Genomic DNA, 14878 nt, shown 5'->3' on the forward strand with positions numbered 1-14878 from the left:
CACCCCGCCCCCTTCTCACTCAGGACCAAGCACTGGTCCAGCAGCTCGGCATCGCCCCCTCCCAAGAAGAAGAAGAAAAAGAAAGGTGGCCACCGGAGGAGCCGGTGAGAGCGCCGCCCGGCGGCGGGGTCGGGTAGGGCGGAGCGGGTCCCCCCATGTGTCCAGCTCTCGGCCCGCATGGACCCAAGCTGCGTTTGTGAGCCTGCCCTCTCTGCGCCCCTCTACCCTTATTGAATCCCTCCCCGTCACTGTGTTGCCCCCCCACCAAGTGCCCTCTCCCTAACTGACCACTCCCCTCACTCAACCCCCTTCCCTTCACCAAGCCCCACCCCCAATGAGTTCCTCCCCTTCACCAAGTCCCCTTCCCTCTTTGAGTCCCCCACGTGGGCACTCGCCCGCCTCGGAACCAGAAACACTGACCCTGCCTCTGACTCAGTCCACCTGCGGGGTACCCTCCGCCCTCCCCCAGCGGTCCTGCACCCATCACAAGTGTGAGTGGCCTGGGGAGGAGGGGTTTGGCTGGGTCTCATCTGTGGTTCCCCATCTCTAGATCCCCGTCCCCTGTCCTGAGTGAGACCCTGGCTAACGTTTTGGGCTCCAACTAACCCTGTCCAACTGTCTGTCCTTTCTCCCCTGGCCCTCAGCAAAAAGAGAAGACTAGACTCAGAGTGCAGGTCAGTGATGAAGGCTGGCAAGGACCAGGTGGGGCTGGGGGGTGTGTGTCTATGGGTGGGTAAGATCCCAGGGCCATCCCCCAGAGGCAGGAGCCTGGCACCTGAGGGCCTGGACCCTAGACACCACCAGTTTTTCCCCACAGAGGCCAGAAATCTCACCATTACAGCCTCTAACCTTTGGGTTTGAAACTATTCTCTTGCAATGTCAAGGGGGCTGGAAGGGTGATCAGGGACAATACAGGCAGCTTCATCAGCTACCCTTAGGGATCTTTCAGACCCTGTGGGCTTTGGTTCACTCTGTATAACAAGCAGTTGGCTTCATGGCCTGGGACCCCCTTTCCAGCTTCGATGCCCCAAGCATGCAGCCTTCCTCAGCCATTTCCAGCTGCCCCCCCCCATCCTGAGCCCCAGTTCACTAGAACCCATCTCCCACCCCTGTGTCTGCAGTTGTGGGAGCTCCTCGCCCCTGCGAAAGAAGAAAAAGAGTGTGAAGAAGCACCGCAGAGACAGGTATCTTCCCTCCCCTGGGGATTCCTCAGACTTCCATAGGGCCCAGGACCTGATTGATGTCCCTGGGTCACCCCAGACAGGCTCAAGAGAATCTTTTTATGGCTCTACAGGTCTGATTCTGGGTCCAGGAGGAAGAGACGGCACAGGTGAGCAGTGCCCTGTGAAGGTGTGACAGGAGGATGTGGACAAAGGCTAGTGCCCCACTGCAGAGACCAAGGCCCCAAGGAAGCCATAATGGGAGGGGGGTGGTGAGGGTCCTGCCCTGCTCAAGCCTCCCTCTCCAGGGACTCCTTCTTAGAACCAGGCAGGGCACTGAGGCTGGGGGAAGGGGGATGAAGGCGAGTTGTTTGCAGTTCTCTGCCCCATGAGTCAGCCTTGACTTGGAGGCCCCAAGAATTTCCAGTCAACACAGCGGTCCAATGTCCAAGCGGTGTGTCAGTAGAGTGGTCAGGAAGGCAGAAGCATTAGAACCCTGAATTTGTAGAGAAAGGGCATGTGAGGCAGAAGGAAACCTCAGTGGGTAAGAGATGTGGTGGGTGGGCTGTGTCTAGAGATGGAGTGTCTGAGGGGCAAGTACCAGCCCCCAGCTGACTGCCAGGCTAGGGAGCTGGCTCCACCCCAGCGGAGCTGGGAGCCAGCATGGGGCTCTGAGCAGGACAGTGATTTGTTCAGGATGGATTGGGGGAGAAAAGAGGAGGAAGCGAAAGGCAGGAGCCCAGGCAGAGAATGGGGTGGAGGAAGTAGAGCACTGAGCATGGAGGAAAAGAAGATATGGGGCAGTCACATCCCCATGGTTGGCATGGAGCCAGAACCCCTCCCAGCGGCCCTGAGGAGGGGCAGAGCTCCCAGCCCCATTCTTGCAGTGGGAATTTGCCCAAGGCTACTTGCCAGGTGGGGGAGGAGCCTAAATTTACAAACACCTAATCATGGCCCTCCAATTTCCCCAATTTCCCACTTTACTCCTCCCCCTACCGCTTCTCATGGGCCAGTGTGGGCCCCTGCTGTACCCAGCAGTCACCATTAGCTTGCACATATCTTCAGGCCAACTTTCATCAGTCCTGGGAAGGATCTAGAGATGAGCTAGGCTAGACCAGCTCCAGATGGGGAGACTGAGGCCCAAAGCAGGCAACATGGGTTCTAGAACCCAAACCTTTGCCCCCACTCCCAGTCCTGTCCCCCACCCACTCTGCTCCTGTGAGAAACATGTGCTGATGTTTCTTAGCATCCATCACCTCAGTTTTGGTCAAACGAAGGCACCTGTTCTGGACTGGAAGGATTGAGGCGGAATTTGGTGGCATCAGGGAGGGTGGCGCTGAGAGACCTATGGGTATGGGCTGAGGCCTTAGAGGGCTAATCAGAAGCTTCTCAATCCTTTTGTCAAAGGCAGGAACTGGGCTGTGGAACCCACCCCAGAGAGCTGGGTGGAATGGGATGGAGGTCCAGAGGAGTAACCCAAAAGCAGGGAGATCATGCCCAAAGGGAAGCATTTCTGTCCTAAAACCCCTGGTGAGCTGGCTCCAGGCTGGGCCACAGTATAGAGGACAGAGAGGTAGGAGACCTGGGCTCTGCCTGGGAGGGCCCCATATGAGGGGACCTGGGGCACAGGGAACACAAAGTATGGAGGGACCACTCCCCGCCCTGTAACTCATCAGAGGGCCCTGTCTAGAGATTGATGCCAGAAGATAAGGGCAAGTCACCCTTCTTCTGGGGCTGTGGCCACATCACCTTTAGCACTCCCAGAGGGCACAGCAGGTGGGACCAAGGCAGGAGGTGATCATGGGTCAAGACTTACAGGAGAAGGATGAACGAGACTGGGCCAGACTTGGCCTAATGAGAGGGACCAAAGCAGTGAGATGGAATGGATAAGTCCATACCTGCTAGGGAGGCTGAGGTGAAGAGAGGAACAAATCTCAGACCCATACCGGGGGACAGCAGGGCTCAGGAGGCCGCCCTCCCGCTGCCTGGCTCAGGCTGTGCTGTCACTGTAGTCTCTGTTTTCTGTAGATCACGAAGCTCCAAGAGCAAAAGAAAAGAGAAGAACAAAGAGAGGAAGAGGTGAGCACTCATCCCCACTCTCCAGCCCCTCAGCCCCACCCCTCCCCCCCACAGCAAACCTGGCCATCTAGAATCACAGAATCAGGCCCTTGGAGACAGCTCATTTTGTACCCAGATGGAAAATTTTAGAACCAGAGAGTAAGCCAAGAGCCCCTGTGATTCAGTGGCAGAGCTGGAACTGGAACCCAGGCCTTTTGCCTCCCAGTCCCAGGTCTTTTCAGGTCAGTCTTGTAACTCCCGCTCCCTCACCTCTCCAATCACAAGAGCACCAGCTGAGGGGTGAGTGAGATCTTGAGGGACTGGAGCTGTCTGGAGAAAACAGTGCCTTTTCCAAATTCCCACAAATGACCCACAGGAACTGGCTGGGCTTTAGGCCAGAATGGACAGCGTTTGTTTATTTTTGTAGGAGACTGGGGAGGGGGGATGGTGGTCAGCAGCGGCTTCCATCAGGCCTTCACAGGGATCCCCCATGGGGAGGTCAAGCGGAACTTTGGTACAGGCTGATTTCTCTCCCAGGCCACATGTCACCGAGTCCCCAGGCCGGAGGTCCCATCACCACAGCAGCGGCAGCTCCCACAGCCCCTCACTCACCTCCCAGGACAGTGATTCCAGATCACCCAGCAGGTAGGTTGTGGGCCACTGAGAGGGCTCCAGATGCGGTTGTGCTAGGGGGAGTGGACTTGCAGATTAAATGCTCCCCAAGGGCTGGGGAGCCCGACTGATAGAACAGCAGTTAATCAGTGGGTAGTTTACCAGGGCAGTGCTGATGCCAACCTGGAACTGGACAAGGAAGAGCTGTGGCCCCTGCCCAAAGGTGGCCCAGATCTTGAATGGAAATCGAGGCTGTGTGAGGGCTGGGGCCTTGCTCTCTAAATGGGAGGGTCCCTGGCCCAGTGAGAGAGCAGGTGGGGAGCTGCCTTTCCCGCGGGGCGGCGGCCTGTTGCAGAGGGGGCATCCCACGCCGGCTCCCGTCATGTCCCCTGCCCCTAGGCTGAGCCCCAAGCACAGAGACGACCGGCGGAAGACGGGCAGCCAGCGGTCCAGCGGGAGCCGGTCGCCTTCCCCGTCGGGAGGCAGCGGATGGGGATCGCCCCAGCAGAACGGCGGCAACAGGCAGCGGAGCGGAGCGCACGGGGGCCGTCCAGGTTCGGCGCACAGCCTGCCCAATGTACGTACGCCTCGCTTTGCAGACGGTTCCCGTGCCGCGCGTGCTGCGCCGAGCTGGGGCCGGGCGGGTCGCTGCCGGGCAGGGGGCAGTGAGTGTGTAACGGGGCGGGGCGCTGCACACCTCCCTCCGGTCGCTTCCCCCGTCCCATGAGCCCTCCCAACAGGGAGCGGCCAGGAGTGCTTGGTTGTTGCGCTCACCTGGCCTTAGTGTCAGGGTGAGCCCCCCACCCCCCTATCCCTGCAGGCTTGGGCCACCCTTGAGCTTGGCAAACTGAAGGCTAGAGAGGGTTGACCACAGGGGCACTCAGCCATTTGGATAAAGAGCTTGAGAGGAACCAAGATCTCTTGCCTCCTTCCCCCAGGCATATTGGGGTGGGAGGGGCCATGGCTATAGGAACAGGACTCAAGAGATAGGATCTCCTCTGGGCATCACTTGGATGGGAGCCCCCCTCTCCCCACCAAGCCCTTTCCTCTACTCAGAGCATCCTCTCTCCCTCAACCCCCTCACTAGCCCCCTCCCCCTTTCTCAAGTCCCTCCCCCCATCTCAGTCCCCTTGCCACCACAGAGCTGCATTTCTAAAGTCCCTGCTTCAGGGAGAGTCTGTTTTCTTCAGCACTGCCCTTGCTTGGACAGGTGTCTCAACCCTGCAGGTTCCACTTCCCATGGCCCATCCTTCCTAGGGCACCTCCCAATGTACCCATTGCTTCCTCAGAGACCACACCAACAGCACCCCCAAAACTGTCCCCATCCATCTTCCAGGAGGGGCACAGATTCCTTGAGACCCACAGGCAGGTATGGTGATACTAGGAGCTGGCAGCTGGATGGCCTGGGCCAGGGTGGGGGTTCTCCCAGGCCCCAGGGGAGGCCCACACCACCTTTTGTCTTTTGATCTTAGAGTACAGGGTAGAGGCCCCCTCAGGGAGAAGGGGCTGCAGCACTGGCAGGGGCACTGGGTGGACACAGGGCACTGGGGATGGGCAGCCTGCAGGTTGCCCCCCGAGACCTGCAGGCTGCCCCAGAAGCCTCAGCAAGGAGGGGGGAGCTGCTCCCCTCCAGACCTCAGGTCTCAGCAGCAAACATGTACGTGTCGGTCAATTTCATTTTGATTTTTGGCTGTTTTCCTTTCACTCCCTTTCTTTTCTCAAATACCCTTAGTCCCACAGCCTCAGTGAGGAAAGCCCAGGGCACCTGACAAAAGGCTCCTGGTCTCAAGGTTAACTTTTGTTTAAGGACATTACCTGACTGCCCCCACCTGCCAGGCTCCTGAGCTCAGAGGGGCCTGGTTGGGTCAAGTGGAGATCACACCAATGTCCCTGGATCTGTCTTGGGTGTGGGAGGGGGCATGCAGAGGTAGCTGAGGGCAGCAAGGACAGGGACAGGCCCCAGACATGATGCCCAACCTGCCCCCCTCCCCCCCGCCATTCCCATGGGCACAGAGGCCCAAACACCTGCTAGCGGGAGCTTCACACCCTCATGTCCAGCTCCCATCCTCAGAGGTACAGAAAGGTTCTCTCCACAGGTTCTCTCAAGCCGGGGTGGAAAGGAGGTCCTTCCCACTTTTGGTCTCCTCCCCAGCCTTGGGGGCTTGAGCAATAGCCCCCACAAGGGCCCTGGGTAGGTGCAGACAAAATGGCCACAGCAGTTAGGTAGAGCCCAGGAGCAAGTAGTCAGGGAAGGTGGCCTAGCCTCCGGGCAGGGGGAGGAAGCCTCTGCAGCACCCCAATCTTGTCTCCCTCCTAAAACACAACTCCATTTTGACATTGTCCTGGGAATTTTCTAGGAAACAGCACTTGGTGGCTCCTTTCACAAAACATGGTCCCCAAATCCTCTCCCTACCCTCTGGGCCCTGGGAGATCAGGGCCTTCAGAACACCCCCTGCCTCTCACCTGCACCCTGATCCCCTCCCTGCCCACAAAGCCTTTGCTAGGAGTAAAATAAGCCTAGTTCTCTCTGGCCTTCAGGAAGGTGAGATGGGGGTGGGTCATAGATTTTGCCAGTAACCAAAAATGCCTTTTGGGAAAAGCCTGGGGGTGGTATTTTTGGACACTACCTTTAAAAAAAAAAAAAAAAGAGAGAGAGACAAATGGAAAAAGAAAAGCTCACCGTTTTTTAACCCCGTCTATGTTTTTGTTTGTTTTTTTTTTAGCCTCCCATTTGAAACGTGGTAATATTGTGATTCCATTTCTCCTTTAGTGGCAAGGGAAGAGGGTGGGGAAGTTTATGTAACTTTTCCTATTACTTTATTTTTGTTTGTATTTTCTTTTCCTTCCTTTCTTTTTTTCTCCCCCCCCCCCTTTTGTAATGTACAGAAATGCAAACTATCCCTTTGGGGGTTTTCTATCTTCTTTGTTGTTCTAGAATTTTGCTTTTGTGCGTGTTACTATGGGAGCCTGTCCTCCTAATGCAGAGATGGTTTTTGAATCTCAAGTGAACATTAATCATATACATATCTCTATATACTTATTTTTTCCTTTGTAATCAGAATTTAAAAGGGAAGATAACTCTTAAAAAATTATCCTCACGCCAATAGCTCCGGCCTCATCTGCAGCAGCCAGCCCTCTCCTAAACCCAGGGCATGGGCACATGGTAAAACTGCCTCAGCTTTCAAACTAACACAAGTGGTGCAGATCACGCATCTGTGTCCCTGTATATAAGGAACCCTGGAGAGAAGTTGGGAGACCCAGGGAGGGAGAGACTTGTCCCAGTCACTGGAGGAATTTCCCAGGGCAGCGAGCTTCGCTTCCATCTAGTATAAAATGGCTGCTCTGCACCTTCTGTGCTGGCCTCAGATCCTTAGGAGGCCCTGGAGGACGGAACTGAAGACACCTGAGAGAGTTTAGCTCAGGTGAGGGCTTCAAAGCCAGACACTCCCAGGCAAGAAAAAAAAAATTCATCCCGGTCTTGAGACTGCAACCAGTGGGGTGCTGGCTCCCACTATCTCTATGTTGTTCCATCCCAGGCCAGGACTGAACCCCCAAAGGGATTTCTGGGCTCTGCTGCTTACGGCTCTCTGCAGCTCAGAGAAGTCAAATGACCAGTTCAAGGTCACACAGCATTTTAGAGGTAGATCCAAAAGGAGACCCTATCACCTCTGACTGCCAGCCACAGCTAAAATATGGAGAGGGTGGTCAATGGAAGGCATATTCTAGGAGCCCTGAGTAGGGGGAGGAGGATTTGGGAGGTGGATGCTGGGAGGACTCAGCTCCTGCCTTCCCCCTGGGGGAGCCCAGATGTCAATGGCAGGCTCCCAGCTCTCTCCACCCCCCAGTCCTGAGGCCTGTGCACACAGGTGCACACAGAGACCAGGGTGCAGATGAGCCTGGCATTATGCAAGCCTGACTCTGTATGACTGCTGTATCAGCAACTCAGGGAGCCCTAAGCCCTCAGTTCACACACAGATGGAGAAAGAAATAGTGAGGCACAGACAGGGAAAGGAGCTACTCGAAGTCACACATTGTGGGAAGGAAGTGTAAGATGTTGAACCCAAGGCCCAGCATATTGGCCAGATAGGGAGGGGTATGTAGGGTCTGCAGCCTTCAAAGTAGTGCTCCACCTGTCCTCAGCATTGGAAGTGTTGAGGGAAGCCTCACCGGTTGCTGAAAGTGCCAAAGATGGTTGTGAGCAAGGCCTCCAGACTCTCGCTGGCCCCTGTCTCTGGCTCAAATGGGCAGCCTAGGGTGACCTCAGGAAGAAGTGTCCATGGCACTCCCTAACCTGCCTCATCCCAGGCCTCCCTCCTCCTCACCCCCAGGAAAGAGCAGTGACCATGGCTGGAGTGGGGCAGTCAGAATAGGGACATCTTGGCATTTCTTCCAGGATAAAGCCAGAGGAGGCAGGAGGGGTGAATTTTGCTAAAATGATGCTGAAGCCAGGGGGAAAAGGAGTGGGGTTGATTTGAGGCAGGATCGATCCTCCAAATCGAATCTGTGGTTGCCTTCCCTTTTAAATGCACAGTTCCCCTTTCACCCCACCTGTCCACTCTGATTGGCCTTGTTGAAACAGCTTCTCTTTCTTCTTTCTGGCTGAGTCCACCTTTCTGTTTCCTTCTGCCTTTCTTTCTGTCTTTCCCTTTCTTTCCCTTTCTCTCTCTCTCTCTCTCTCCCCTTCTCCCTTTCCTTCTCCCTCTCCCTCTCCCTCTCTCTCTCCCTGTGTTTCTCTGTCTTTTTCCTCAATCTCTCTCCATCTCTCCCCCTGAAATGGGCTTCTCTCCCCATGCTACCAGCCCCTCCTTCATCCACCACTGTGGTTCTGCTTCCATCCACCGCTTCCTGCATGCCCTCTGGAAGTTTTCTGTTGTTTAAAGAGTTAAGAAAAGCTTGGCTATTGGAGCCTGTGGGGGGTGGGGGGAGCGAACAGAAATGGCTGGACAGGAGCCCCCTCCCCTCCCTGGGAATAGACCGAAAGCCACACTTGGCTGCCCACGTGCTGACTCAGAGGGGGGAGCACAACTTAGAATCACTGTCTTTCCCCCTTCTGCATTCCCAATGCGGAGACCTTCTTTTCTTTTTTATTATTGCATTCCTGTCCCTGACCACTGAGAAGGTAGGTATCCCAGCTCAGCTGTGCGCTCGCTCGCTCCCATCTCCAGATAAGCCCCACCACTCTGCTTGGTTTGAATGTGGTTTTCTTTCTCTCTCTCTCTCTCTCTCAGTCTCGCTCTGGTTGGTTTTCTCCCCTTCCCTTTTCTTTATTTTAGTGACTACTCATTTGTAACTTGCATTTTCTCCAAATGAGCTACAAAGCTGTGTTTCCTGGTTTGTCATTTAGTTTTCTTGACTTTCCCCAACAACTTTTCTGGTTCACTCTTCCCTCCTTTCCACCGTCCCTGCTCCTTCTTCCTCTCCACCCCACCCCCATCCCCCAACCCCCCTTCACTCCCTCTCTTTCTCATTTTGTTGTCCGAATGCATTTCTGTGTGGTTTAGCATTCCAAGTTTGTGTTCCCTTCCTGAATTCTATGCTGCGGTTGAGCCAATTTGATTTCTGTTGTCTGGAGTAGCTGCTAAGCCTCTTGCCTCTCACTGCTCACCCCTGCCAGCCCCTGGGGCCCACATGGGCAATAAGCAGTGGTGGTGGGGCCTGTGCTGGGCCTTTTGGCCTCCAGATCCTGGAGGAAGTTCTGGCTGAGGTCACACCTGGGGAAAGAGCCCTGTCGCACCATCCGGGCCCACGGGGCTCCTTCAGGCCCTGCCCTGGCAGCAGGTGGACCTTTAAGATGGGAGCTGCCAGACTTTGGGGCAGCAGCTGACACCAGAGCTGAACCTCACAGTTCCATCTTTGGGATGTGATGGTGGTTGATCTTTGGGTGGGGGGTGAGCTGGCCAGGAGCAGGAACTGGACTTAGAGGACCTACTGAGCAAAGTCTCTGGGGGGCAACTCGGGGGATGGAGGGAACTTTCAGCTACCCAGTCCAGACAGGGGCTCCTCCTTCCCCAGCATCCTTTCATCTTCTGAATGTGAGCTGAATGTTCAGAATGATCTAGAAGGGATAGTCAGTAGGGGCAACAATACACCCAAGATGTTAGGACAGAACCAGGCTAGGTCCTGGGACATATGACTCCCAGCCCAGTGCTCATCCAGGACATACTGAGGGCACATGTCAGAGGTAGGTCCTCAGGAACCCCAGCCCTCCATTCCTGCCCTTTAAACTGTTTCCTGCCTCATCTGCACAGCAGCAGCCAGCCCTCTCCTCAGCCCACCTGGACAGCTACAGAAGTTTGACATCCCAACCCTTGTGAGGCCTCACTGGGCCTCCATACACAGCTTTGAAAAGAGAAGGCCTCATCTCCCCCCATGTAGATCCCAGGGGTAGGTCCTGAGAAGCTCAGCCACTCAGAACATTCCTCAACCCTGAGTGGTGCTAGGAGTGCAGATAAAGAAATTGTTCACTGAGGGAGAAAGTACTGCTGGTCTGATGGGGAGACTGTCCCACCCTGATGGGGGGCCTGGAGGCCTCACCCTCAAGGAGTATCTGATGTGACCAGGAACCCAGAAACAGAATCCTCAAATGCCAAGTTAAAGCAGGTAGTTGTCCCAGATGCTTACTCATTCTTGCCTTTAAGAATACCAGGATCAGGCAAGGACACTGTTCCTTGCTACTCTCTTCCCGTTGTCTTTTCCCCTGGAAAATTTCTTACATAAGCAAAAGAAAAGCTGTCAGACAGGAAGTCAATAATCAACCAATATCATTGTACTTTTTTTTCTACCAATTAACTAAGTCAAAGCGTTGTTTACGTATCACATAAATTTAACCTGAGATAAAGTTTCATTAAAACAAGAAGCTTTAAAAAAAAGAAAAGATGTTGGGGAGCAGGTGGTATCAAGGAACAGAGGGGCTCCTGGGAGCAAGGCTCAGAGGCAAGGAGGTCTCCTTCCTTCATTCATTCATTCATTCACACATACACTAAGCAAGTATTTGCTGAGCACTTCTCTGTGCCAGGCCCTGTCTGCATGTCCATGCCAGGGGAGAGGCAGGCAGACCTGGGTTTGCAGCCCCCACCTGCCAAGCTGGAAGACAGAGATCACTTAGAATGATGAGGGGACAAGCTGAACTGTGGATGGGGAGCTCTGCTTGTTACCGTAGCCCCTGGCACATCCCAGCGCAGTCCATACTGAAGGAACAAGCAAGGGTCCGCGGGATCATAGAGGAGTGCATCTGACTCAGGATGAGGCTCAGGAAAGGCTTCCTGGAGGTGGTGACCTTGGGCTGACTATAGAGGAGGTGAGATAGGGTATTAGCTAGGCTGTGAGTCAGGGACCGGAAGGGGAAGAGGAGAAAAGAGTTCCAGGCAAGAGGGACAGGGGCTACACAGTGCAGGCTTCCAGAAGAGATGTTTGATGATCTTTGGCACCACAGTTCTGTCCAGCCATGAGAGTCCATAGTGTCCGGGCTTTGATCTTTCCTGAGAAGATGAGACCCAGCCAAGCTGTGAATGAGGCTCAACCCCTGGCCAGGACCATGGCGACCCTTGCATGAGGGCTTTTGGAGGGATGGGAGGGTAAAGGTGAGATTGGCCCTAGGAATCTTCCTGCAGGGAAGGTGCTGTCACCTACCCAGCAGCACCCTCCTCCCATCCTCTGCCATCCTAGCACTTGGGGGACATGGTATGGGGCCCCAGGCCTTCCAGCACTGCTCTGACCCTGTTGGTCTGTGAGGGGACAGTCAGTCAGTTGTACTCTGTAAAGAACCTCTCAACCCCTAACAGGCCCACTCTGTTCAGCAAAGACCCCCAGTTATGTCCATTTTACCAACAGGGAAACTGAGGCCCTAGAGTGAGGTCACTTCCTTAAGGCCTCACAGCAAACTTGCATCAGGGCTGATTCCAGCATGTTCACTTTGCCTCATTTGTCCAATTACTATCATCTTGGGCTATGGCAGCCTGTTGGCTTGGAGGAGGTGAGAGGAAAATCGAGAAGAGATTGGACTTCAAGCCATGCCTGGCAGGAAGGGTCCAGATCAGCAGAAAGGGTCTGGCCCAGGGTGGGGGACAGCAACCTGATGAGGGTGGGTATCCACCCTTTTGTGCCTAACACTCCCACCCACTCCCAGTCCAAAGTGGGAAGTAGAGGGGGCCCTGTGGGAAGGAACATTGTGGCCCTTGGTCTTCTTTCCCCACTGCTGGCCTCTTCCCTGGAGTCAGAAGTAGTGGCTCAAATCCAGAGTCTGGGTTGGAGAATTCACATCCTGGCCCTAATTCCTGTTGGAGCAGAATTCACATCCAGATCCTAATTCCCAAGTTTAGTATTATGCCCCCTTGTCTTGCTGCCCCACCCCCACCCCAAAGCAGCAAGCAAAGGCAAGGTCCAGTGTTTCCTTGGGTGTGGGTTAGTATGCATTGGCTGCCGGGGGGCCCCCATGCCCCCACCTAGTATCTGTTCACTTTACACTCTGACAACCCAGGGGATAGGAAAGAAACTGGAAATCTGAAGAACCTGGAGACTTCTTTCTCATTTGCCTTCTCCGGAAGGAAAAGGATGCTGGATGACAGATCCTAGTGCTGGGGGCTTGGGAGCTGTGCCGGCTGGGGTGGACGGTGTATGTGTTGGAGAGCCAGTGTCTCCTGGTAATGTCTATTGAGAGAACAGAACTGCCATCGCGGAGAGGCCATGGCTGAACAACCCAGACTCCATCTCTCCTAGCCTAGGTTCAGGGTGCTCAGAGGGGTCCTTGGTACCTAGTAATATCTACTCTGGCCACCTATGCCTGCCTCTGCCCCAGACAGAGGCCCCAGGCTCCCCCAAGAGGAGGTCTTCATGGCCCATATGGCTCTGGTCAGCTGCTCTCACCTGCTATGGCTGATGTTCATTGGTTGCTTCAGCCACCAGCCACGAGCTGGCTGTGTCTTTCCACCAATGGAACTGGCTTCTTGGCTCTACCTCCATGCCCAGGCTGGATCCAGGCTTGCACAGAGAAGCCTTGGCACACCCTGTCCCCTGCAGAAGCACCAGGGCCATGCCAACCACTTGCCTTCCAGTCCCTGGCAGCAAGTTACCCTGAGGGGTGGCAGCTAGTTTTGTTCTCTCATCCCAAGAACCTGCCTAAAGAACTTGGCCAGGACCCTGCCCCTGTCCTAGGACTCCCTGGTTTGGCCCTGGCCCTTATAAGTGCATGTCTTCCTTCCTCAGCAAACCGCATTGAGACCCTACTAGATGCTAAGTTCTGTAATAAGAACTGAGGTTAGAGGGCTGAATTCAACACCAGATCTGCCCTGGAGGTGCCCAAAGTCAAGCTGGTACTGGTGACTGGGGTAGGAGTGGGGGTGAAGGACAGGCTTATAAACAGACAAGCGCAATCAACTGTTATCAGATGGATGGAAACCCAAGGACAGGAGGAGGGTTAGTTCTGTGCAGGGAGGAGGATGGAGAGGGTGGTCAGGGGTGTACAGAGAAACCTGGAATATTTGCTCTGGAAAGAACATCTGGATACAAAGCCCAACCCTCTCATTTTGTGGATGGGGAAACTGAGGCCCAGAATGGGGAAGTGACTTGGCCAGGGTCACTCAGTGAGGTAGTGGCAGGCTCTAGGACCCTCGTTCCCAGCCAGGGCTCTTCTGAAGATACCAGGTGCCCTTTCAGGTTTTCTGTATCCAGATCCTTGTGTCCTAACTCCACTTTTGGAAAAACATTTGACATCTCTATCCAGCGGTCAACCAGGAGGTGCCTGCTCAGGCCGGAGGAGCCAGGCGCTGCCAGTCCTTCCTCCAGAGGCAGTGTGGCCTCCTCTTGGCCTAGAATGGGGTGGTTGAGTTTTTCTCTCTCTCTCTCTCTCTATCTCTCTTGCATTTTTGTGAATCTAATGATGAACTTACGCTACCACACTTTTCCCTTCTCTTACACATCTTACCTACTAAAGGAGGAAGTGCCACTTTATTGGTAAGTGGACGTTAACCAAGAGGGACTAAAAAAAAAAAATCAGAACTTAAAAAAAAAAAAGAAAAAGAAAAAAGAGAGAAACAGAAAGACAGTCAGGTGCTACTGACAGCTCCACAGGTCTCTGCAGGGCCGGAAAACAAAGAAAGAAAAATGTTACCAGAAAAATGTCAGTTCCCAGGAGTTCAGACATTGTTTTTGATTTTGGTATCTAATGACATTTGTGGATTTTGTTTTTTATTTCTGTTTTTCTTCCCTTTCTTCGGTTCAGTTTTGAGTTCAGTTGTCCAGCCCCGCCCCTACCCCCATCTGTGTGCCGTGTGCCCCCTCCATCCCCTCACCCACCCCCAAGCGCTGGGGAGCCTGGTCTGCTGGGCTGGCACTGGCCCGGCCTCCCGGTGCCCGCCCTCTCTCTTCTCTCTGCTGGGATCGTCCGTCCCATCGGGGAGGGGGCAATGCCAGCCCCCGTGCCCGTCCTGGAGCCCCCTCCCTGTCAGCCCCCCGCCCCCCACCGCTCCGTCCCTCTTGTGTTTTGCATGCTGAGAACCTTGCATGAGCTGCACTGTTGAGGCCAGAAGGTGGACACTCAGGAGAGGCAGAGGCAGGGCAGGCGCGGGGAACCGTGTGTGCGATGCTCCGGGACTGGCAGACCCCGGCCTGGGCCCGGTGAAAGCCCCCTCTCCTTCTCTCCCCCCACCCGCCCGCTCTCTCTCTCTTCTCTTGGTCTCTGTTCTCTCTCTCCCCGCTCTTTTTCTCGGCTTCCTCGAATCCGTTTTGTCTGTTTCCCTGCCTTGCCCCAATCTCTCCTCTCCGTCTCCTCTGACTCTGCCTCTCTCTCTCCTCTGGGTTCTCCATCTTCTCTGTGTTCTGTATCTCTGCTTCCGTTTCTCTGTCCCCGCTGTCCCCCCGTTTCCCTCCCCTTCCCCCGTGCCCTCTCTGCCTCTCTCCCCGTCAGAAGCCCAGCTCGCCCTCGCCCAGGGCCGGCGACCAGGCGGAGGCCGGCGCAGCCACGCCGCCCGCGCGGGAGAAGGAGAGCCCGAGCCCGCGCTCGGCGCCGTCGTCGCAGGGCAGAGGAGGCCGCGCGGCGGGCGGGCCGGCCAGGC

At 55.1% G+C, this 14878-nt stretch overlaps 1 protein-coding gene across 1 annotated transcript in view; it reads left to right on the forward strand.

Annotated features, from left to right (window-relative positions):
* SRRM3 (serine/arginine repetitive matrix 3) overlaps positions 1–14878 on the forward strand; it is a 55757-nt gene that overhangs the window by 36169 nt on the left and 4710 nt on the right. The window contains exons 5-12 of the mRNA XM_019646837.1: positions 24–104; positions 645–674; positions 1122–1184; positions 1295–1330; positions 3189–3239; positions 3756–3863; positions 4230–4407; positions 14731–14876. Coding sequence (XP_019502382.1) covers positions 24–104; positions 645–674; positions 1122–1184; positions 1295–1330; positions 3189–3239; positions 3756–3863; positions 4230–4407; positions 14731–14876 — 693 coding nt within the window. The remainder of the gene's footprint in view (positions 1–23; positions 105–644; positions 675–1121; positions 1185–1294; positions 1331–3188; positions 3240–3755; positions 3864–4229; positions 4408–14730; positions 14877–14878) is intronic.

This window comes from Hipposideros armiger, unplaced genomic scaffold (assembly GCF_001890085.2).
Source record: "Hipposideros armiger isolate ML-2016 unplaced genomic scaffold, ASM189008v1 scaffold_107, whole genome shotgun sequence".
Lineage (NCBI taxonomy): Eukaryota > Metazoa > Chordata > Mammalia > Chiroptera > Hipposideridae > Hipposideros > Hipposideros armiger.